Below are 24,109 nucleotides of genomic sequence, written 5' to 3'. Positions count from 1 at the left end.
CATAATCTCACTTCTCACTGTTAGTTGACATTAAGGCAATGTAGTAGCCTATTCAGATTGTATTATTACTATGAGAAATGTAAAATAATTTTATTATTAAGATAACTGAAATTCACTTAAATAGAAAGTAACAGAGGTGTTTAGTTTTGTTAAAATGGGTTACAATTTACATTTCAGAGTTTACATCTAGGCTAGAATTATTCCCAATCCTTGCTATTCAATCTAATGTCAGATTTAACTTCATTCTCCTCTTTGTATACATAGGAATATCCAAAGAAACAAGAACCATTCTCACCGTTCTTCAAGACGACAATTAGAAAGAAAAGTAGCATCATCTTAAAATGCAGAGTTCACTTTTAAAAGTCTTTGACAGTATTCTCGTGCCAAATTGAGGAACCAACTATGAGTCCACGATGAAAAACGCATGGTAATAAGATGGAAGTGAGGACACATTTTGTTTGTTGGTATTCAAAATCTTTTTCCTCACATTTGTTGTTGGAGCCTCTCACTTGCTAGCAAATAACAGAATTATCTGAACATAGAAATCAATTCTACAACTTTTGAGTTCATCAGTTCTCTACAAACACAACAGTATCAGTAATAATTTAGCAACACTTTATTTTACAGTGTCTGTGCTACACGTTATTTTTTTTAATATACTATTGTAATAACTAAATAACAAAATGTTAGTACAAGCAGCTCCACAAAATAACTACACAGTAAGTACATGTAGTTCATTAGTATTACTTAGTGTTTGTGTAAATATTACAGTAAAACTGTAAAATAAAGTGTGACCAATAACGTATACCTATTCAAGTCTTTTTCTGATCCAGTTTCAAATTGAAATATATGTTCTTGTAGAGAATTAAGTTAACCTTTCCAAATAATAATAATAATAATAAAATAAAAAAACCCACTTTATATATGTTCCTTGGGTAAATTTCCATTTGTATGTCTGGTAATAATCTTTTAAATTAATATATTTAAAAAGAATACTTATTAGTGTACAAATGTCCAATATTTTAGATGTGTGCAATTATTTTTTAGTTTTGTTTTATAACTTAAGTCATCCTCAATCTTTAATCCACAAATCTAAGTATCTAAAAGGTACAACAGATCTGTTCCTTTGTACTGTACATCAGAATATCTGATGTTGAACTGAACATCAAAAAAGCATCAATATTTTCACAATGTAAAGGTTCACAGAAAGATGACATGATTTATTTGGTATGCACTTTATGTTAAGTTCTGTAGCTATCTTTATAGACTGAAAGCAAAAATCTCTTTAAAACTGAAGAAGCTAAAGATGAAACAGTATGTTTCACATAAAATGAAAATATTAATATTAAACCCTCTGTTATAAGCACTTTAGCTACAACTAGGAACTGTATGACAAAAAGAAGCATCAATCGTTCAATATACATTTACACACTTGTGTAATTCCAATTCTGTCTCAGTCAGAAGAACAGTAGCATTTAAATTAGCATCCATCATAATACACCAAAGTAACATAGAATTTAATACAGAATTCTTTATACAGGTTTTCTTTTTTGATCATCTTTACAAGGAAAAACACTGTAGGCACGCAAAGATAAATTGCTTTAAATGATATATACTGTAAATATAAAGACATGATTTGTATAATTTGCAGCGTGCATTTAACAGTACATTCACCCTCTTACTGGACAATTCTAGCGGAAGAAACTTTGAGTCTTGGAACATCTCAGTCCCCTAAAGTGGATGATCATCAGAGTCTGTGATGTCCACAGCAGTCATCTGGAGCCAAAATGAGCCGCAAATGCTCTGTGTGTTGGTGTTCAAAATCAGAGTGTGTATTTATTTTCTACTCCTCAGTAAATGTAATGACATCATACTGGATACCCTGTTGCTGCAGCTGTTCCAGTTGTTCAGGTGTGGCCTCTGTGTAAACCGTCTGAGTCTGAGCCACGGCTGCATCTGCAACAGCTACACACAAACATAATCATCATTTGCATCACTTCTGATCTGCAAGTGTTGGTTGCTTCCATCCATCAATATTTTTTCTTACATTACTTGGCACTGTGGGTGATCAAACTTGTCCAGGTAAAGTATAAAATTTGAGTAAGTGAAAGATCATACCATTGACAACAGAATGGGCAGCAGCCTCCAGGTCCTCAGGGGTGACAACCTGTTGCTCAGCAGTGATGGGAACATACTGGATCTGTCCATCCTGAGACAGAGCAATCTGAAAAAATACAGAAGAATATTAAACATAAACAACATCAAGTTTCAAGCAACAGATTAAGCATCATTTTAAATGATTTGTTACTATGTACCAGCATTGCAAGGCTTTTTGATTTACTGTGGTATGAGATACATGCTTTCTCCACCAAAGGTGTCAGCAGAGGGGTCAATTGTGATTTATCATTGTTTCCCAAAGAATAAAACATGGGTAAAAACAAAACTATTGCACTGTTCCAAAACCCATTGAGCTGCCTACAGAGGCAACACTGTCAAGCATTGTAGGCATGAAGAAATCTAACTTTTAATTAGAGCTGTCAGAATTAACGTGTTAACGCATGCGATTAATTAATAAAGTTTAACGTGTTAATTTTTTTGTTTTGTTTAAGGAAAAAAACAAAACAACATGTAGCCTAACAATGTAATGCTTTATTAACATTTTCCAAACAAAGCCTTATAAAATAGCACCAAATAGCACCAGTAAATGCGTTAATTAACACCGTAATTAGTTAATACAGCATAAACTAGCAAAAACACTGGTTGGAAGGACGGAACCTTTGCGATGTGTCCACCCGGAGTCATTACACTGACGCGCACACACACACACACACAAAACAGCACTTCTACAGTGATAAAATGATGGAGAATGGACCTCTTAACACTATTTGATTTACAAAACAAGCCCATATGGGACTTTTCAGCTTAGTATTTTTCAGCCTATGTAATGCGCATTTTAATAACCACAGCTCTGAATCATTAAACGTGGCTTCACGATTGCTGTAGACTGTGGCTAACCGCTTTGCTATCGGCAGATTAATATTGTGGAAGATGAAAGTTTAAAAGATTTAATGCCCATATGAAAATGCAACCTATGGGGAGACTAGTTCTTTCAATTAGTCAACCTCCCAATTAGACTTTGGGAATCATTTAATGTTACTTGAATTAGTGCTATTTTAGTACATTTCTAACTTTATACTGTGGAAGGCTTTGTTTGGAAAATGTTAATAAAGCATTATATTGTTACATATTGTTTTGTTTTCTTTCCTAAGATAAAAAATAAATGCATTTTGACAGGGAAAAAGTATATAGTATATTACAATTTTATTATTTTACCTGATTTACTGTGTACACTGTGTATTTTTATGCATACTTGAATATTGCGCCATTTGATTAGCATCATACTTATAAAGTCAAACTCTATTTGCATGATGAGTCTCCCATGTATATGGAGCACCATTTGTGTGTCACATCAAGTTGCTGACTATGTACAGTCGAGTGTTCCAGATGGGTCAGTTATGAGGTTCTATGATAGTTAGGATGCTGCCTTAGAAATCAGCTGCCTATGTAGGCAGTAGGCAGCTGACTAGGTTTTGGAAGAGAGCCTGCATGTGCTCTCCTGAACTGAAAAAGTGTTCACAGACATTTATGCTTTTTAAGCTATTTTGCAATGTAAAAATCATCAGAGTGTTTGTGTTCTGCTGTGAGCTCAACCTGCTGCTCCTGCAGAAATGTCCCATCGTGCTCGTACTGAATGTGAGCGATCTGTCCATCCTCCATCTGAAAATCACAATCAGATTTTTTTTGTCTTTTACTTAATGTCGTACAGACCACAAAGTGCCTTTCAAGTTGCTGCTACAGACAATTGACCCCGTTCCAAGCTTTCAAAGGGCCTTTCATTGAAAACTCCTCATTGAGGATTCCGGACCCTTGGGTTAGGGATGCCCTTTAGTAAAGAGCACATCCTTACCTGAATGTGGTTTCCATCAGATACCACCACATATTCCCGTGGGATTAAGTGCTGAACTCCATCCTGGGAGATGATATACTGGACCTGAAAGAAATAGAAAGGGATGAATACCATCAGAATGTGATTTGCATTGATCACGAGTGCATCAGGCTCTCATTGAACTTATTTAGTTGCATTGTTTGATACTGCCCTTACAACATAGATGTGACATTGTCACTTAAAAAGAATAAAAAATGTGTTAGAGAATGAGTACCTCAGTGACCTGATTGTCTCCAGTCATTAAGTGCTGTACCGTCTGTCCATCAACTGTTGTGATCTGCTGAATATATGTCGCCTCCTCCTGAGAAATTAAGCATTTTTTCAAAAACAAGCTCACCATTAAAGGGATAGTTCACCCAAAAGGAAAATTCTCTCATCATTTACTCAACCTCATGCCATCCCAGATGTGTATGACTTTCTTTCTTCTGCTTAACATAAATTAAGATTTTTAGAAGAATATTTCAGCTCTGTAGGTCCATACAGTGTGAGTGAATGGTGGCCAGAACTTTGAAGGCCCAAAAAGCATATAAAGGCATCATAAAAATAATCCATACGACTCCAGTGGTTTAATCCATATTTTCAGAAGTGATATGATAGTTGTGGGTGAGAAACAGATCAATATTTAAGTCAATTTTACATCTATCTCCACTTTCACATTCTTCTTCTTTTGTTTTTGGCGATTCACATTCTTTGTGCATATTGCCACCTACTGGGCAGGAGAGGAGAATTTTTTGTAAATATTGATCTGTTTCTCATCCACACCTACTGTATCATATCCCTTCTGAAAACATGGATTTAACCACTGGAGTCATGTGGATTACTTTTATGTTGCCTTGATAAGCTTTTTGGACCTTCAAAGTTCTGGCCACCATTCATTTGCATTGTATGGACCTATAGAACTGAGATATTCTTAAAAATGTTCAGCAGAAGAAAGAAAGTCATACACATCTGGGATGACATGAGTGTGAGCAAATTATGAGAATTTTCATTGTTGGGTGAACTATCCCTTTAATTCAGTTAAACCTGAATTTACCTTAAACCTGGTAAAAGAGAATAATCAAAGCCTTCAGTATGTAACATATGAAGTTATGTATATTTTACCAGTGACCAATTTGTTTAAGTGTTCTTAAAAGCTTGGACTTTCACGCTGGTCTTTGATGTCAAAACTCAGAATAGTTGATAATGAAAAGTTTGGGACAGTGTGCATTCTTGTGGTGCCATAATCCAACACATTTTTTTCAGAACTTTGTTTTGGCTCCAGAGTATTTAAGTCACCTTGACATTTACAGCTCATGTGATTGGCTTAAAAAATTGCACCCATGAGCAAAGATGGCAATTCAAATCGTGTACTTCCGGGGGATTCTGTGCCACCTGAACAACTGCCATTGAGAAAAATGGGAATGCTAACAGATAATTTATTGGGCTGAACCTGGTCTGAAAGAGTCTGATCCTGGGTCACAATGATGTGCTCCTGACACAAAGCCTGCTGCAACCTCTCTGGACTGATCACCGCCTGACCTGCCTGCAGATCTGGAATGCACACACACACAGAACAAGGCCAAAAGAGTTACTCAGCCATTAGGTATCATTATTATATCATAATTTTAGCAGGCTTCATGTAATCAGCTGTGAGGGAGAGAATAAGTTTGTGTGGGATTATTCAGATATAATTGAAATTCCTCAAAGTCTCATCATAAGGAAAGCTGAAAGACAGCACTTACTCTGCAGTGTAGCCAAAGCCTCTTCATCACTGTTAACAATGATGGTCTGCTGAGAGGGAACAGAGCAGGCTTTACGGGGCAAGGGTTCCTGAGTGTGAAGCCTCTCCATGTGGAACTTTAGATGGCCTTTACGGTTAAACCTAAAAGAGAAACAGAAACGGCTAAGAAACTGTGGAGGTGCAAGTATATGTGTGGTTTTGTATCGCAATGTGTGGTCAAATGTCACAAGTGTTGTTAAAGAAGTCATACACGAGTACCAATTCGCTGATTATAACTGCCAACAACATGCTCTCTGACCAACAGATTCATACTTTTCTAAATGTATATAAAGGAAAAAGAGAGCTATCTGAGTTTCAGAAATATGCAAATGTTATAGAAGATTGTTGATAGAGAGAAAAAAAATCCAACAGATTGGTAGAAATACCAAATAGAATAGATAAAAGTTGTCAAATAGAGCGGAATAACAGAATGTGAATACAATATAAAAAAAGTCAAATAAAGTGAAAGTGTCAAAATTTCATAATTTCTCATGTGTCTCCTCACCTTTGTCCACAGACCTGGCAAGCGAAAGGCTTCTCGTTGGTGTGTGTCATCATGTGGCGTCGCAGGTCTTTCTTGTTTTTGGAGGCAAAACTGCAGCTGGTGCATTTATGAGGCCGCAAATACGCGTGCATGGACATGTGAGACTGGAATTACAAAAATATTAATTAAAGAATGTAATACACCAAAACGAATTTGGACAGGTCAGCGTGATTGTTTGTCATATTTTGAAAAATCACCCGAATACAACAATAGTAATAACAAAAAATAATAACAAAAATAAAATCTGAAACAAAACATAGACATTGATTTAAAACTCAAATCACAGGACCCTCATACCTTGACCTCTGGCCATGAAGGTGCTGTGAAGTCACAGTCTGGGCATTTAAACGTTTTGGGGTCTATGTGTGCCCTCTTGTGGTTCTCCATGTCTGAACGGCCATGGAAAGCTTCCATGCAGATCCGGCAGGAGAAGCGTTTGTTGTTGAACTGTTGAGAAGAGGGTGATGGACACAGGGAAGGGGATCCTGGTGCTTCACTGCTCAACTGCAGGATGAGAATTTCATCAATTGTGCTTTTCATTGGGAAAGAACACAACATTGATTATTCTTTGTGTAAAGTTGCAAACCCAATCTCACTTCTACCTGCTGCTGGACTCCATCCGTAAGGCCTGAGCTCAGGTAAAACTTCTCTTTACTCTCTTTCAGAGGTGTAGAGATTGACGAGGGTTCGGTGCTCACTTCCATCACCTGAGGCTCTGCTGAGGGCTCCTCTAAACTATTGACACACACAAACTTGTTTTTATATCATTGTGGGGACTCTCCATAGACTTCCATGCATTTTATGGATTTTATACAGATCTAACGATAATAATCTCCTAACCCTACCCCTAAACCTAACCCTCACAGAAACCTTTTTGCATTTTTACATTTTCAAAAAGACATCATTTAGAATGTTTAATAAGCCATTTCCCTTGGCTGGGCCCCACAAGGTAGGTGATCTCAGGTTTTACTATCCTTGTGGGGACATTTGGTCCCCACAATGTAGTATAAACATAGTACACACACACACACACACACACACACACACACACACACACACAGGATTATTAATAATACATTTTTGTAAGCCTGTACCAATCAGCATAAACATACCACTGCATAATAAAAATGTACACTGGGGCCCACAAGTCTTTTTAGACAAGTCTAGTTAAAATGCTTCTATTTTGCATTTTTCTATTTTAATATACCTATTTTTAAAATGATATTATCAGCATAATAATTTGAGTGAAAAGTAACGGAATTTCTGACTTTCTTAGTATTTCTTAGGGGCAGACCACACCTAACTCTTTTTTGCATCTGTCTGTGCTGTTTTGCAATTGTTCATCTATGTAAACATGCACTAGATGGACGTCATTGACCATTGCACAGCATCTCGCTGTTTTTTCAGCGTCTCTGCAAGAGCGCCACATTTTTAAAACACTGTGACAGGTTAACTAGAAAGTCAACTTCTATAAACGCATCAAGACACATTCTGTTTTATTCATTGTGCTGCCTCTGGCCTATTTATGCGCAAGAACACGCTCGGTCTAAACGGCCCCTTAGGATGTCCCCCCTTGGCTGTAATGACAGCATGCACTCTAGCTGACATGGACTCCACAAGTTTGCACAAAAGCTGGTGATCCACTATATTCCAGCATGAGAAGGAAATCTGACCTCTTTTACAAAGCAGTAAACATGGTAAAATTTGCTTAATTGATTAGTGACAGAAATACTGCAGAATCTAAAATATCACCTGTGTGTTGCTCCATTGGCAGGAAACTCCTCCGCGGCCTGTTCCACCACACTGAAATCTTCTCCCTCGTATGTATTGATGCCAATCTGTGCCACTTCCTGTGACACACCAGTTTCCTCCTCTTGCTCCACGGTTCCTGTAGCTGTCTCAAATGCCTCCTGCACAAGAGTATCCCCGTTCTCTGACACATGGAAGGTCACAATCTTTTGAGGTTGACCGATGGAGCCAGCACCGGGCCATGTCCCAGTCTCGAGAGTCTTACCATCTGTTTTCAGCACCGCCACCTGTGAGGGGACATCACAGAGAACGGGTAATATTTAGATCCTAAAGATAAATTCTGTGTTGGCTCTTCCCTCACTTGTTCATACGATTACAGCATAATATGATTCACCAGGAGATGAAGATTAAACAATAATCTTAGGTTAGCACAGGCTTGCAGTAAATACAATCAGTGCTGGGTTGTAACGGTTTACATGTAATCTGGATTACATAATTAGAATACAAAAACAAGTACTTGTCCTTAGATTAAATTACATTTTAAAATCCTTGTAATCAGTTTACAGTTGGTTTTTATGGATTACATGGTTTCATTTTAATAAGGCAAAGGCAGTATATTGTTCATAATTTATTGATCTCACCCCAATTCTTAGTTTTTTATCTTTTAATTTTTTCATTCTAAATCATACCACTGATTTTCATTCATTAAGTCTTTTAGATTGTTTTCAGAAGCGAGGTGGAGGGTTGTGGAATTGCACACACAGACCTGACACTAGCCACTGAACATGAAGATGGAGTGGTCTTACTCAACATTTGACCACTAGATTTACTAAAGTAATTTCACTTTTAAGGAGACACAGGGCAAAAACATTACTGTGCAATGTAAACTCTGCCTATCCTATCTACTGCAAACGATTCCACGTCATATGTAAAGAAGTATTTGGAGGTGTGCTTGCATTTTTCTCAACTTTACATTGCATATCTAACCAACGCCTGACGAACACATTTACAGAGTGATTATTTGCACTCAGTGTAGAGTAAATAGCACCTGTCACACAGTGCGGCTATTTGAACTCCAATAGTCTAGTAGAAACACACAAATTGATGACAAATTGCACCCCTCAGTGTCGTTGCAGTGGCGTGGGGTGTAACGACAGTGTGTACAGTATGTGCTTTTGTACGAGCGGATGACCTGGGTTTGATTCCGCCTTTTGTCCCACTTTTTCCCATCCTGTTTTCTGTCTCTACTATTAATATTTCCTTTAATCCTACTTAAAATTATAAATAAAAATAAATATTAAGGTTAATTTACTCTGTTTACAATTTACTTTGGTCACGGTGAAGGTCAGGGAGTTGAGAGAAAGGTTTGATCCGGGTAAAATTAACCATGCTTTTACTATAGCAATATTGTAATAACCATGTTTTTTTTTGCAGAAGCCATAGTTCTAATGCAATTAACCATGGTATTACTTTTGTATTACATTTGCAGTTTGTAATGTTTTATTACAACTGGTAAAAGCTGTTTAGTGCAATTACAACAACCTCTATAAAAATGGACATATTAGAATATTTATTTATTTTTATTTTAATGTGCCCGTCATGTAATGTAGGCCTGTAATGCATCCAATTAACAGATCCAATCCAATACTATTCAGTGGGAATGGCTAAATGTCTTTGTAAGGGTGTAATTAAATTGAATTGAATTAAGTTATTTAGAAGCATAACTCAACAACAAAACAATTATCTGATTACAAAAGTTCAAAAAGGCAAATAAGTGAAAAAAAAAAACAAAAAAAAAACTATTCATAATAAGTATTGCCCTATAGTTTTTAAGTATCAGCAAAAATGTCCAAATCCGTTAATTCACTTATTGGTACCTTCTTATCCAATCATTGCCATATATGAGTTTTTTTTTTTAATCACTTTATTATATATGTAAAAAAAGACAGATGTCTGTGTGTCAGTATAATACCTGAAGTTCTCTTGCGTTACTCATGTTCAGCAGCAGATCTAGGGCATTCTGGGCTGAGAGGTCTGCGTTATGGCCTGTAAGAAGGGATAAACATCACATTTAGCACTGTAAACTGAATATTAATATAATATAAGGTGGAAAGTATAATATTGTGATAATATGTGTAGGTGAATTAAAAATTACATGCTGCATTTTAAGTGGGTTTCAAAATATGGACTAGCTGGACTAGCTTTAGGTTGGAGAACTTTTCTACTGACCTTGCTCATAAATGATGGTAGTGTTTCCCAGTGCATCTTGGGATATAGAGGTATTTCCCATGGACTCCATGGTTTGGAGAGTGATGGGGTCCACTGACACCTTAAAGTATGAAAAAGGATTATCTTATTATATTAAAACTTCACAACACAGTCCAAATCACTTATGTGCACTGTATTTAAGTGAATGTATATAGAGTGGCAGTGGTAAAGTGATAAAAGGGTGATAATTTGAATATAGACAAGAATATAGCACAAAGCCACTTTAAGCAAATAATTTCAAGTTTGTTAGGTTTTGAATTATGAAACAATAGATATATTGCTCACAAGTACGACAAAGGCATTCAGACACTTTCTGGTTGCCAAATGCTGTGTGTGACTTAAATGTACAAATACTTTTTGGTGCATGTGTATACTCACAATGGTGCCCTGAAGTCCCTGCGTCTCATGCTGCAACCTAAGCTCCTCAATCTGCTGCGAGGTGAAAACAGGTTTCTGGCGGCGACGGATGGGCTCCTCGGGGTGCACCCGACTCCACTCCTCGAAGGCCTCAGGGTGACGACACTGCACATGCAGCCGCAGATTCTTCCTGTGTCGGGTTGTGAAGTGGCACATGTCACAGGAGAAGGGCTTTTCACCTGAGCCGGAGGTAAAGATAAACAGACATGGTAGGTCAGGAAAACTTTCTGACCTACACTTTGAAGGATGTTAAATATGTATGTGATACTACATGCTAAATAAATCTCCCAGTTAAAAGAATAGTTCACATAAAAATGAAATTTCTGTCATCATCATCTCACCCTCAAACCATCCCAGATGTGTATGACTTTCTTTCTTCTGCAGAAAACAAAGATTTTAAAAGAATATCTCAGCTCTGTAGGTCCATACAATGCAAGTGAATGTTGACCAGACCTTTGAAGCTCCAAAAATCACAAAAATGCAGCATAAACGTAATCCATAAGACTCCAGTGGTTTAATCAATATCTTCAGAAGTGAAATAATAGGTGTGGGTGAGAAACAGATCAATATTCAAGTCCTTTTTACTACAAATCTCTACTTTTACATTGGTTTTTCTGAAATGAGAGATTAATAGTAAAAAGTATTGAAATATGAATATGTTTCTCACCAGTGTTTTAATCACTTCAGAAGACAAACTCAGCAAAAAAAGAAATGTCCTCTCACTTTCAACTGCTTTTATTTTCAGCAAACTTAACATTTATATGAACATAAAAAGATTCAACAACTAAGACATAAACTGAACAAGTTTCACAGACATGTGACTAACAGAAATGAAATAATGTGTCTCTGAACAAAAATCAAAAGTAACAGTCAGTATCTGGTGTGGCCACCAGCTTCATTAAGTACTCAGTGCATCTCCTCCTCATGGACTGCACCAGATTTGCCAGTTCTTGCTGTGAGATGTTACCCCACTCTTCCACCAAGGCACTTGCAAGTTCCTGGACATTTCTGGGGTGAATGGCCCTAGCCCTCACCCTCCGATCCAACAGGTCCCCGACATGCTCAATGGGATTGAGACCCGGGCTCTTCACTGGCCATGGCAGAACACTGACATTCCTGTCTTGCAGGAAATCATGCACAGAACGAGCAGTATGGTTGGTGGCATTGTCATGCTGGAAGGTCATGTCAGGATGTGCCTGCAGGAAGGGTACCGCATGAGGGAGGAGGATGTCTTCCCTGTAATGCAAAGCATTGAGACTGCTTGCAATGACAAGTTCAGTCCGATGATGCTGTGACACACCGCCCCAGACCATGACGGACCCTCCACCTCCAAATCGATCCCGCTCCAGTCCGACCATCAGCCCTGGTGAGACAAAACCGTGACTCGTCAGTGAAGAGCATTTTTGCCAGTCCTGTCTGGTCCAGCGAAGGTGGGTTTGTACCCATAGGCGACATTGTTGCCGGTGATGTCTGGTAAGGACCTGCCTTACAACAGGCCTACAAGCCCTCAGTCTAGCCTCTCTCAGCCTATTGCAGACAGTCTGTTGCCATCCTGTACCTGTCCCACAGGTGTGATATTCGGATGCACCGATCCTGTGCAGGTGTTGTTACATGTAGTCTGCCACTGCGAGGACGATCAGCTGTCCTTCCTGTCTCCCTGTAGCGCTGTCTTAGGTGTCTCACAGTACGGATATTGCAATTTATTGCCCTGGCCACATCTGCAGTCCTCATGCCTCCATGCAGCATGCCTAAGGCAGGGACCCTGGGCATCTTTCTTTTGGTGTTTTTCAGAGTCAGTAGAAAGGTCTCTTTAGTGTCCTAAGTTTTTATAACTGTGACCTTAATTGCCTACCGTCTGTAAGCTGTTAGTGTCTTAATGAACATTCCAGAGGTGCATGTTCATGAATTGTTTATGGTTCATTGAACAAGCATGGAAACATTGTTTAAACCCTTTAAAATAAAGATCTGCAAAGTTATTTGGATTTTTACAAAATTATCTGTGTGTCCTGAAAAAGGGACATTTCTTTTTTGCTGAGTTTATATTAAACCACTGGAGTCATATATGGATTACTTTTATGTTTCCTTTATGTGATTTTTGGTCACCATTCACTTGCATTGAAAGAAACTTCAAAGCTGAAATACTCCTAAAAATCTTCGTTTGTGTTCAGCAGAAGACAGAAAGTCATACACATCTGGGATGGCATGAAAGAGAGTAAATGGTGAGAGAATATGAATTTTTGGTTGAACTACCCCTTTAAGGTCCAGTAAAGTTATGCAAGTGGTTGATTAATGGTTAGAGGTTGTAGGTTCGATTCCATCTAAAATCGAGTTACTGAGATCTCTGTGCCCTTGAAAAGGTAAAGTTGATACAGACAGACAGACACCTGGATGTGTCTTTTGTATGAAGTTCATTGTAAATTTCTTTGGATGAGTAAACAGTTTTTTGTTATAGTAATTATAGTAATCGTGGGCATCACTATGTTTTAAAAAGTGGTCGGGACATTTTTTTGGTGTCACAGATGTGCTGGTTGTGACACACTTCATTAAAGATGTTGTAAGTGATTTTTGTCTTCATGGAAAAGTATACAAAAACTTTTCCCACTCCCTGAAAGATATTAATAAAATAAGTGTCATGAGTATCTCACCAGTTTCTGTGACAGAACTAGACAAAAATATGTCCATGGGCCACAGCTCTGATGCTCTCTGCCTGTCAGTCATTTTGCGTGTTCTCATAGTTTTGTAGTTGCAGCAAATTATTGAGGCTTAATGACATATTTATGCCATGTTGTTCATAACAGTTGTCGGTTGAGGTCGCTATTTTGCTGCTGTTGTTTTTGACAATTTTGCTCGGTGTCAGTCTCAATAAAGCTCATTTGGTATTTTAGGAGTGCTGTGTTTTGGAAAGAGGGGGTGTGGCTAATCCAACGGCTCAGTGTGTGGAAATTCCAGATTGGCTAAAATCACTTAAAGCACTTTTAATATTAACTAGGTTATGATCAGATCATTTCAAATAATTACTGTTTTGATAAATAATGATTCTTGATGACCAATTCAAGTGCTCATATACAAATTTCACATTTGTTTGATAACTTCCCAACACCTTTCAATGTCGGTCCTGGGATTTTATTAGTCAGTCGATAAATACATATATCAGCGAAACATTATAGACAGTAACTCTGAATAGTCTGGTAGTAACATTTAAGTTTTCGTAACATTTCCAGTATAAGATGTTCTGTTTCTATTCTGCCATGTTTGCATTTTACTTTGCAAATTCAATGGAAAGAAGCACGAACTGCAGAATAGTGGAGGAAGTGGTGGCCCATATTGGCGTCTGTGTGCACGAGAACATTGCCGCTGTCACTTAACACCACTGATAACAGCCACAACAAGCACTCAATCATAACTTTAAAAATAACACATTCTAGCACTTTGCTCCAGAACTGGAGATGATATCTTCTGCATTAGAGACATACCTGACAAAAGCCATTTCAAAAAATACTTTGTGACTATTTCATTACATTAAAATGACAAAAGAAGATGTTTTAACAAGCACCAAACCACATACATTGTTATAAGGTGATAAACAAAACAGTGGACTTCTTAATTATAAAGTGAACTCACCAGTGTGTTTAATGGCAATGTGGGACACCAGGAAATCCTCTTTACTCGTGGAATATTTGCAATCTTCACATTTGAAAGGTTTGTCATTGGTGTGGGACAGCTGATGATTGAGCAGGTTTTTCTTGTCATTGCAGGTAATTTCACAGAACTCACACTTAAACCTGACAAAGGATAAGAGGGAATATCACTTCTAGCAACCTGTCCTGGTATTGGCAATTTGTGCAATATGTGCATTTATGCCTTGTTAAAAAAGCATTCACCAAGACCATGAATGTAAAGGTGAACTTCACAGTGTTCAAGATTGAGTTATTTTTTTAGGAGCAAACAGACATGTACACTGAGACCTAAGATCTGACTTACAAGCTGTTGCCGCAGTTCTGTATGTGCGTGAGAAGATGCATTTTGAAAGTGTAGCGTTTCTTGAAGGATTTCCCACACTGCAAGGTAGATATATTTAAATTAGAATTAGCATAGCAAAATCCTATTCAACCCATCAAAACTAGCCCATTTGTTTATTCATATACACAAAATTATCATTTTAATGCCTAGCTGCAGCACACTACAACCTTAACCATAATCAGCTGTAGCGTTCCTATACCTTGTCACACATGTGAGGTTTCTCTGTGCTGTGTGTCTTCATGTGCTGGGTGAGACGTTTCTGCAATGGGTACACGCGGTGACAGATGGGACATGGAAACTCTGACACTTTGGAAACCTGTGAAGGATTGACACAGGACTGCAGTCGCATGAAAAGCTACCCCCTATTAAATCACTATCAGTTTAAGCCCTAGTTCACCAAAAAAAAAAAAAAAAATTCTGTCATCATTAACGCATCCTCAGGTTTTTCCTAACTCGTATGACTTACTTTCTTCTGTGCAAAAGGACACAAAAGGAGATGTTAGCCAGAATGTTAGCCTCAGTCTCCATTCACTTTCATTGTACGGGAAAAAGATGCAATGAACTTAAATGGTGACTGAGGCTGTCAATCCCTAACATAATGTCTAACAGCTCCTTTTGTGATCCATGGAAGGAAGTCATACAGGTTTAGGGTATGTAGGGTAAAATTTTCAGGTTAAACTATCCCTTTATTGTAAACCTAAACTGGTACATCATGTCAATAAGAGAATAAGATGCAGGTAATGTGATTCATTTAAATGTAATTGCTTGCTGAAAGTTTGTATTATGACTTCCGGAATCTTACCATATCTGTCTTCCGACTCCTAAAGAGGGAATGGAGAAGAAACAAGAATATTAATACCACTGTTATCAGTTTTTATATAAGGTATGAATCTTAAATTAATTCAGTCTGATTTTCATTCATATTCCAAAAGTTTTGTTTTTAATTTGATTTTTAATAAACAAATCATATTAAAAATAACATGACAAGTAACTAGCTGAAAGGAGACATTCGCAGTGTGTCAGGTCTTACTTGCTTTTGCTGTGGACAGCCGAGTGCCGGATCACGTCTTTTTTATAAACACTGGAGTAGTCACACGACTCACACTTATAAGGTTTCATACCTTCATGATTGAACATATGCTCCTATGGGACACAAACACATCAAAATATTTTAGAAAATAAGCTTTTTAGGATTTTATGATTAAAATGCAAAGAAACAAGAGATAATACAGACCGAACAAGAACTAAAGGCAATTCATTACAGTATATTTAATTAAATCAACACATATTTATGATATTTCAATCAATAAGATCTACAAATTGAAGTATGAATTAATTAAAAAATTGTCATTCTCTCATCATTTACTCACCTTCATGCCATCCCAGATGTGTATAACTTTCTTTCTTCTGCAGAACACATATGAACATTTCTAGAAGAATATCTCAGCTCTAGTGATATCGTCATATCTAGTGACCAAAACTTTAAAGCTCCAAAAAGCACATAAAGGCAGCATAAAAGTTATCCATAAGACTCCAGTGGTTAAATCTATATCTTCAGAAGCGATATGATAAGCGTAGGTGAGAAACAGATCAATATTTAAGTCCTTTTTTTAAATTAAGTCTCCTCCTTGCCCAGAAGGTGGCGATATGCACAAAGAGTGCAAATCGCCAAAAACAAAGAAGAATGGAGAAGTGAAAGTGGAGATTTATAGTAAAAAAGACTTAAATATGGATCTGTTTCTCACCCCACATTTACCATTTAGCTTCTGAAGATTTGAAGTTGTCATATGTATTGAAGTGTTATGGATTACTTTTATGCTGCCTTTATGTGCTTTTTGGACCTTCAAAGTTCTGGTCATTCACTTGCATTGTATGGAACAAGCTGAGGTATTCTTTTAAAAATCTTAGTTTCTGTTCTGCAGAAGAAAGAAAGTCATACACATCCGGGATGGCATTTTTAGGTGAACTATTCCTTTAATCTGCAGTTTAAGGGCTCTGATTCTTACCTTGAGTGAGGACCAGCGTTTACAGCGGTAGCTACACTGCTGACACTTGAAGCGCTCAGGATCATTTCCTTCATGAGAATCCACATGGAATCGGAGATCCTCTTGCGATAGAAAGCGGGAGCCACAGATCCAGCAATTATAAGGCCTCAGTAGAGGCTTCAGGGATCTGTAGTACTTACTTAAATATATAAGAAAATAAGACTTTGACAACATGTGGCTACATCTTTGAAATTAATGTAATTTAAGGTTTTGCCATTCTAAGATATACTTCAATTTCTGCATCCAACCGATCAAAGTCTAATTAAGATGATCAATGACTGGTACAGCCTTCATCACTTACTTGCGATTCATGTACTTTTTGTACTTTTTTTGAAGGAAGCGTTTGGAAGGCCGTCCTCGTTTCCTTGGCAAAAACTCAATGTCATCAGGGCCCGTGTTTGATGAGGGATCTTTGTTCTCTGAATCTGATTGGCTGACGCCTGGCTCCGCTGCACTCCCGTTGGATAATGAGGAAGTTCCATTCTCTAATCCAGAGGAGCTTGCCTCTTCAGGAGCTTGAGGGTCGCCTGCATCATTCATCTGAGAGACTGCTGGTGCTTCTGTTTCATACATAGATGAAAATAAGTCACAGTTATCTCAAAGATTTATAACAGTTATAGTACACTTCCTTGGAAATGCAGATTTTTGCTAATTACACAAATGACCAGCTCTTTTAATATAGAGAGTTTTTATTGTAATTCTGTAACCAGGGAAAACTAAATAAATATCCAGTTCTTTAACACCGACCTGAGGAACTTTGGGAGAAGATGAATTTACGTGGTGGGCCCACCATTCTTCTGGGCCGTTTCCGCAAGGTAGTGGAAGATGAGGAAGAACACGGAGGAGGAGGTGTGCTTTGACTTGCAGCTGATCTGGGCCTGGCCTCTTCATCAGCTGGCTTATAATCACTGTCACCTAAAAGTAAAATAAAAATGCATGTATTTAAAAAACAATAAGCAAAAAACAGGACTTCCGAAAATGCTAACTGAATTGAATTGACCCCTCTGACCTTCTGGATCATCAATGGCACCTGCATCAATGATGTCATCCTCTTCTTCTTCAGTTGGCTCTTCCTTTTTGACCCCAGCAACGGGTCGTTCTTTAGCTTCAGATTTTCTTGGACGACCCCTGCCACGTTTCTTTGGGGGCGGAGCACCTGTGTGTGAAACAGCACATTCTAAATCATCAAGAAAATGGAGAGTTAACCCAAAAAGAAAAATTCTATCATCATTACAGCACCTCATGTCTTTCAATCTTGCTTGGAATACTAAAAAAAGATGTTAGCCAAAATGTTAGTCTCCATCTATACCATTCACTTTCACTGTATCTTTTTTCCATACATAAAAGCGAATGGTGTTCCATGGAAGAAAAAAATAGTAATATGGGTTTGGAAAAACATGAGGGTGTGAAAATTATGACAGAATTCTCCTTTTTGGTTGAAAAATCCCTTTAAAAAATCTATCCCAGATGTAAATATTGTCACCTCCTACTGTTTACCTGCTGGTTTAAAGTGTCTGTCCCTCATGTGGTTGATGAGTGTATCCTTGGAGACACTTTTATATGGGCACATCTTACACTTAAACTGTTGTACGATCACCACCTCCATCATTTCCTCCAGCTCAGCCATGTCTGGGGTTCTGTGCCCTGGCTCAGCCACCACCCCAGATTCCACCACCTCAGGCTCTGGGTGGGTAGAATAGGTCCCACTGCTACTTATGTATGATCCAGGCAAGCTGTCACTGCAGTCCATTTGATCAGCGAGCTGGGAGCCCACTGTGTCGGCCAGTGAGTGGCGAACATCACCCTCGTCTGCATACAGTACATCCTGCGGCATGTACGAGTGCTGGGGCTCCTCTGCCACACTCCCTTCCTGCTCTGAGGCCGAGACGTGCTCCCTGTCATCCACACTGCTGTCGATGTAACGGGAATGCTGCGACTGCTCCATCCTTTCTGCATTGCACTCCAAGTACCCATCACTGCATTCCACAACGTAGCGTGAGGAACGTAATGGGCGTCTCTGAGGGCTAGAGTTCGTACCACTGCACTCTGCCACACTGTAGTCCGTGACCCCAGAATGACGTGGGGTTTGGTCTGGTTCTTCTCCTGAGCACTCAATGCATCGAGCCTCTCTGGTCTGGTCTGCGTCATCTCCTCCACTGCACTCATTGTACTGGGAGTGCTGGGGCTGGTCTGGATGGCTGCTGCTGCTGCTGCCATCTTCATGTCCACGGTAACCAGAGTGTCCAGGCTGGTCGGGTTCCACACTGCCCTGCAGGTTATCTGATAGGTCTGCTTGATCCAGGCATGTGGAGGTGGGTCCATCAGCAAGGGCTTCAATGGCAATGCGGCTTGACAGTGCAGAGGAAGACATCTGAGCACCCACTGGAGCTCCTGCACACAGTTAGCAAAGAAAAAGTCTTACTGAAAACCCCAAAACAAATCCAGTCTTCTTGTATCTCTTTTCTTTTAATTAAACAAATTTGATTAAAGGAGAAAGGTAAATTTCACCAATGAATGGAAAGTTATCTGCTGATGTCATTTGAAACCTGTATGATTTGTCTTGTCTTGTTATTTAGCAGAATGTCTAGGCTGCTGTTTTCCACACATTGAAAGCAAATTGGTATTGGTACTGTCAAGCTCCAAAACGTACCAAATAAGTAGAAGATGTGGAATACAGTGCACAAGTCATATTGACTATTTTTTATGGCACTTTATTTTTCATTGTTGTATTGAAAAGAGAAGGGATGAACATTCTTCAAAATATACTTTTGTGTTCTACAGAAGACAAACAAGCTATATTTGTTTCAACCAACATGATGGTGAGGTAGATGATGACAGAATAAACATTTTTGGGTTAACGCTCCCTTAAATTTAAGACTTCACTTTAACTTTGAAAGATCCCTAGAGTTCTCACCATCATCAGGTCCTTGGAGTATCAGATACTGCGTGGTCTCTGCACTGCCATCCTCTGCACTTGTAACGGCAATACATCCTGTAAAATGGGCGTAGCTATTAATAATGTACTCAGCATTTACAGTGTATAAAGAATAAACATAACAACAATGACAGCTTCCTTGGATGTAATGAAAAATGCAAAGGAAATCACTTATTACTAAAAACGTATTACTACATTGCTTAGAGTTTTTCTACCATTCATAATGTCGGGTCCAATTGTGGATTCAATGATCTTGTCAATAGCCGAGCCAAGATCCGAGGAGGTGGAAGCAGTGGAATCAGAAACCATCATCCCTCCTTCAGAGACAGCACTGGAATGCACCATGACCTGGACAGACTCTGACACCAGGACTGATTGTGTCACCGTGGAAACACTGGACACACTGGTTGACTGGGCAACAGAGGAAGAGTCTGGGAGATGAACTCTTCTCACATCTGTACTTGAGCTTGTCTCTGGAATAAAAACCTACAACACACCAGATAAAATAACCTTGGTATGAAATCTAGATCTACACATTAGCACATGGAGCTACACTGATGTGTAAATTGTCTGTCTTACCACAAGTCCCTCAGAGCTCTGTCCTACGTGACAATCTGATTCTGGGGCCGGGGCAGGAGCCGCCGCATCGCTGCTATCAGCAGACATGGCCTCTGATGACTCCATGCCCATGCCACTTTCTGATGGCTCCTCCATCCCAGAATGTCCCACATCACTGCTGCTCTCCACCTCCATCTCCTCTGAGTCCATCTCTGCTCTGTGAGAAAGTGTGTTTGACTCAGTACAGCTAAATGGACAGGGTGCAAGTTAACTGCTTGTCTTCTGACTGAGACAACATATCAGAACAGAGCTCATTGTGAGGGGACAATCTTGTATACTAACGGATTTCTAAAGTTTTCTCATTACTAAACTGTGATAAAGTTTGATAATCTACATGTTACATTTTGACACACTGGGGGTTAGGGGTGGGAGAAAATGTCATCTATGGCTTAAAAGTTATTTCAGTCAAAAGTTTAAGGAGATTTACATAATTGATGTGTTGCCTAACGATATCTTTGGGTCACTGACAAAAATGGTTTTCTGAGGTGATAAAATGTTTAATTCTTTCAAAAATCTAGTTTAAAACACGTGTCAAGTTCGTAGAAATGGAATCTTTGTGCCCAGTTTGGTTTTTAGAAAAATAAAAGTATAGCATTTTCTAAAAAAAAGTATTTTATGACATTAAAACTGTCACATGGTGTAACGATCAAGTAAAACGTATTTGAGTACTATCCTTGCACCTTAAAGGGAAACAGATCAATATTTAAGTCCTTTTTTACTTTCACTTTCACTTTCTTCTTATTCCTTTGTTTTTGCAGATTCTCATTCTTCATGCATATCACTACCTACTGGGCAGGGAGGAGAATTTATAGTAAAAAAGGACTTAAATATTGATCTGTTTCTCACCCACACTTATATCGCATCTGAAGATATGGATTTACCCACTGGAGTCTTATGGATTACTTTTATGCTGATTTTATGTGCTTTTCGGACCTTCAAAGTTCTGGACACAATTCACTTGCATTTTATGGAGCAATAGAGCTGAGATGTTTTTCTAAAAATCTTTGTTTGTGTTCAGAAGAAAGAAAGTCATACACTTCTGGGATGACATGAGGAGGAATGATTAGAGAATTTTCATTTTGAGTGTACACAACTTAATTATTTATTGCATTTTCAAGGTAAAAATATTTCTTTATAAATATAATGAATTTGAGCCAAAAAAAAAAAAAAAAAAGGTTTTCTCAGGGTTACACCACATGACCTGAAAATATGTGCCTTTTCATAGCAATGACAAAATATCAATTTGCAACTTTACACTTAGTTTTTAGGGTCTAAAGGGGTCCTCTCTATTTTATTTTATTTATTTTTTTGTCAACAACAAAATGGTTCCTACATGTTAGTTACACCACATGATTTGGTGGACTTTTTTTTTTTCAAATATTAATCATATTTTGAAACAATTGATTCACTGCTTATTTATAAAGGAATATTAATAAAATATTATTTTGCACTACTCGTGCCAACATTTCTGTTCTCAATAATATCAGCTTTTAATGAGACATTTTACTGTCTCTGGACGGTTAAACCACATGACACTTTTTTTTTCTTCTAATTAACAGTTTTTATTGATTCAGACACATGAAACAGAAAAGCAAACATATATACACTGAATCAACTTTTAACCCCAGTTATTCCCTTTCGCCCTCCCAATCCCCAACCCTGCCCTGACCCTCAACAAATATCCCTGTGGTCCAACTTGAGAATACACACACACACAAAAATAAAATAATAATAATAATAATAATATATATATATATATCACACACATTTAAAACTACACATCTTTCTCCACTTCCCCTCCCCGAGAGCCTTCCAAAATAGCTGCCCCATTTTTTATTAAATAACTCCAAGTTTCCCTGCCTTCAATATAACATTTCTTCGAATGCCACCACCATGCCCATCTCTGTGCACCACTCCTGAAATGAGGGCGCTCCAGCCGACTTCCATCCACTAAGGATGACCTGCCTGCCGATAATAACACTGGCTAGGACCCAATTTTTTATGTATGTATCCCCTATATTAATAACCACCCCATCGCCTAAAATACAGAGTCTGGGGCAAAATGAAATTTGAGTGTCCAATATGTCACACATAAAAACCCTCAACCAAAAATCTTAGATCTTAACGCACCACCAAAAAACATGGGTTGTGTCCCCATCTTCTGATTGGCATCGCCAACAGGTGGGTGTGTCTTTCAGACCAAGCCTATACAATCTAGAGGGGGTCCAACAGAATGGACCACATGACATTTTTAACTTTAAAGGTGCACTCAGTAACTTTTGACTTTGTGTCTTCTTGGAATTAAACTGACACCTAGCAGCTTGGATGCAGCATCATTTAAAATCAAAAGTTTTCAGTTTCAGATGCCATTGTAGAAATTTTGCATTCAGTCAGCCATGATAACTTTAATCAATGAGTGAAAATGTCAAATAACAGGACGGTTACTGAGATTAAGCCAGTAGTATACGGCTGGTCATGTGATTCTAACATGGCAGCTCCCATGTGCGGACCCTCTCCATGTAGAGTAAAACAGCTTTTATAAGGTTACTGATATGACTGGAGTTTTAATTGTAATGTGAGTGCTCATGATTTCCTACATACTTTGCAAAATTAAAATTCTTGTCTTTAGGAGTTAAACTTTTTTTAATGAGGAAAACAATTACTGAGTGCACCTTTAAGCTCCAGAAAAAATATAAAAATTATTTTGATTCCTTAAACTGAAAACATGTTCATCATAGAAAAGGTGTATTCAAGTAATTATTTTGTGTGAACTACATTTAAATGTTTTTTTTTTTTTTTTAATCAATCAGCTAAAACATTTGCGTTATGGCATTGACTCCTTTAGGACACAGTGGCAAAACATACAGCCTAATTTTGTATCAGTTTTCGAGTATTTCAAAAAACACAAAATAAAATCTTGGTGACAACTCCTTTTTATTTATTTGCATTTTATGTAGACCACACGCAGAAAAATATACAGCAAGCTGTCTTGTGCTGACACTTTCTAGGTCACTATAAGCACTCACTCCACTTGATAAATCAGAACAACTATCAGACAGAAATGTGGACTTTGCGTTAAATGCACTTCATAACGCAAAAACATCATCTAACCCATCCCAACCCACCACAACAGCTAACATCATATAGCTAGGATTTGGGCATTTCTCTCAGCTAAAACTTCTCAAGGACAACTGCTTGTACAAGGCTCGGGACATTGTCCTACATTAATACCACGAAACGCCCTTTACAACCATTTCAATGGGACAAAATGCCACCACATTTCATTCAAAAACACGTAACACCTCAGAGGACTGAAAGGCTCCAGTTCTCGTGCTTCAATCTCTCTCTAAATGCGTGTGTATGTGCTGCCCTTTCTTCTGCCTGCTCGCGCAGCGCCATTTTATCCTTCCGCCGCTCTCAGATTATTTTTTCCGCTCAGGCAATATGAAGAACCACTCGGGGACCTCGAGGGCCTACATGGGCAAGGAGCAGCCAGCCTGCCCGAATGTTTTCTCTTGTCTACCATGCAACAAAATGAATCTTGAAACAACTTGCCCTCGCTATTTACAGATGGGATATTTTCTTACCGTAGATGGACGACTTTTTGCTCCTCGCGTTCGCGATTGAAGCGAAATAAAATAGATATTTGAAAGCGATTAGTTGCTACTGCTTTCTAGTCGGGCGCCATCAGCGTCTCCTCGCTTCCTGTCCTCATAGCTGGCCGGAACTCGTTTATCCGTCGCGGGGA

At 38.3% G+C, this 24,109-nt stretch overlaps 1 protein-coding gene across 4 annotated transcripts; it reads right to left on the bottom strand.

The window, feature by feature from the left end:
• Window positions 1-1,193: 1,193 nt before the first annotated feature.
• On the bottom strand, window positions 1,194-24,083 carry LOC127414978 (zinc finger protein 335-like). Of its 4 annotated transcripts, none has more exons than XM_051653402.1 (28): window positions 23,949-24,083; window positions 20,323-20,518; window positions 19,959-20,229; window positions 19,723-19,800; window positions 18,306-19,199; window positions 17,818-17,964; window positions 17,556-17,723; window positions 17,110-17,368; window positions 16,770-16,947; window positions 15,794-15,906; window positions 15,566-15,584; window positions 14,963-15,100; window positions 14,725-14,801; window positions 14,365-14,525; window positions 10,705-10,922; window positions 10,288-10,387; window positions 10,031-10,104; window positions 8,062-8,345; window positions 6,906-7,044; window positions 6,607-6,813; window positions 6,271-6,413; window positions 5,728-5,867; window positions 5,436-5,536; window positions 4,221-4,307; window positions 3,968-4,051; window positions 3,712-3,777; window positions 2,119-2,224; window positions 1,194-1,965 (listed from the first exon to the last, which is right to left on the bottom strand). In XM_051653402.1, the coding sequence occupies exons 2-28, from the start codon at window positions 20,509-20,511 to the stop codon at window positions 1,844-1,846; spliced, it is 4,563 nt and encodes a 1,520-aa protein (XP_051509362.1). In that variant the 5' UTR covers window positions 20,512-20,518; window positions 23,949-24,083; the 3' UTR covers window positions 1,194-1,843. The 4 variants fall into 4 exon arrangements, with proteins under 4 accessions (XP_051509362.1, XP_051509364.1, XP_051509365.1 ...); XM_051653404.1 differs by having other exon boundaries at window positions 6,912-7,044; XM_051653405.1 differs by having other exon boundaries at window positions 14,963-15,079.
• Between the last annotated feature and the right edge of the window lie 26 nt (window positions 24,084-24,109).

Source organism: Myxocyprinus asiaticus, chromosome 24, assembly GCF_019703515.2.
Source record: "Myxocyprinus asiaticus isolate MX2 ecotype Aquarium Trade chromosome 24, UBuf_Myxa_2, whole genome shotgun sequence".
Taxonomy (NCBI): Eukaryota; Metazoa; Chordata; class Actinopteri; order Cypriniformes; family Catostomidae; genus Myxocyprinus; species Myxocyprinus asiaticus.
This window is presented reverse-complemented; position numbering and strand designations above follow the sequence as displayed.

What these genes read in the sequence shown, in the direction of transcription:
- LOC127414978 (XM_051653402.1), bottom strand. Translation starts at nt 20,511, where the DNA reads ATGGACTCAGAGGAGATGGAGGTGGAGAGCAGCAGTGATGTGGGACAT. An exon ending in CTTCTCCCAAAGTTCCTCAG is followed by an intron (nt 17,369 to 17,555) that starts GTCGGTGTTAAA and finishes TGTATGAAACAG; the next exon opens with AAGCACCAGCAGTCTCTCAG. An exon ending in AACGCTGGTCCTCACTCAAG is followed by an intron (nt 15,907 to 16,769) that starts GTAAGAATCAGA and finishes TGTGTCCCATAG; the next exon opens with GAGCATATGTTCAATCATGA.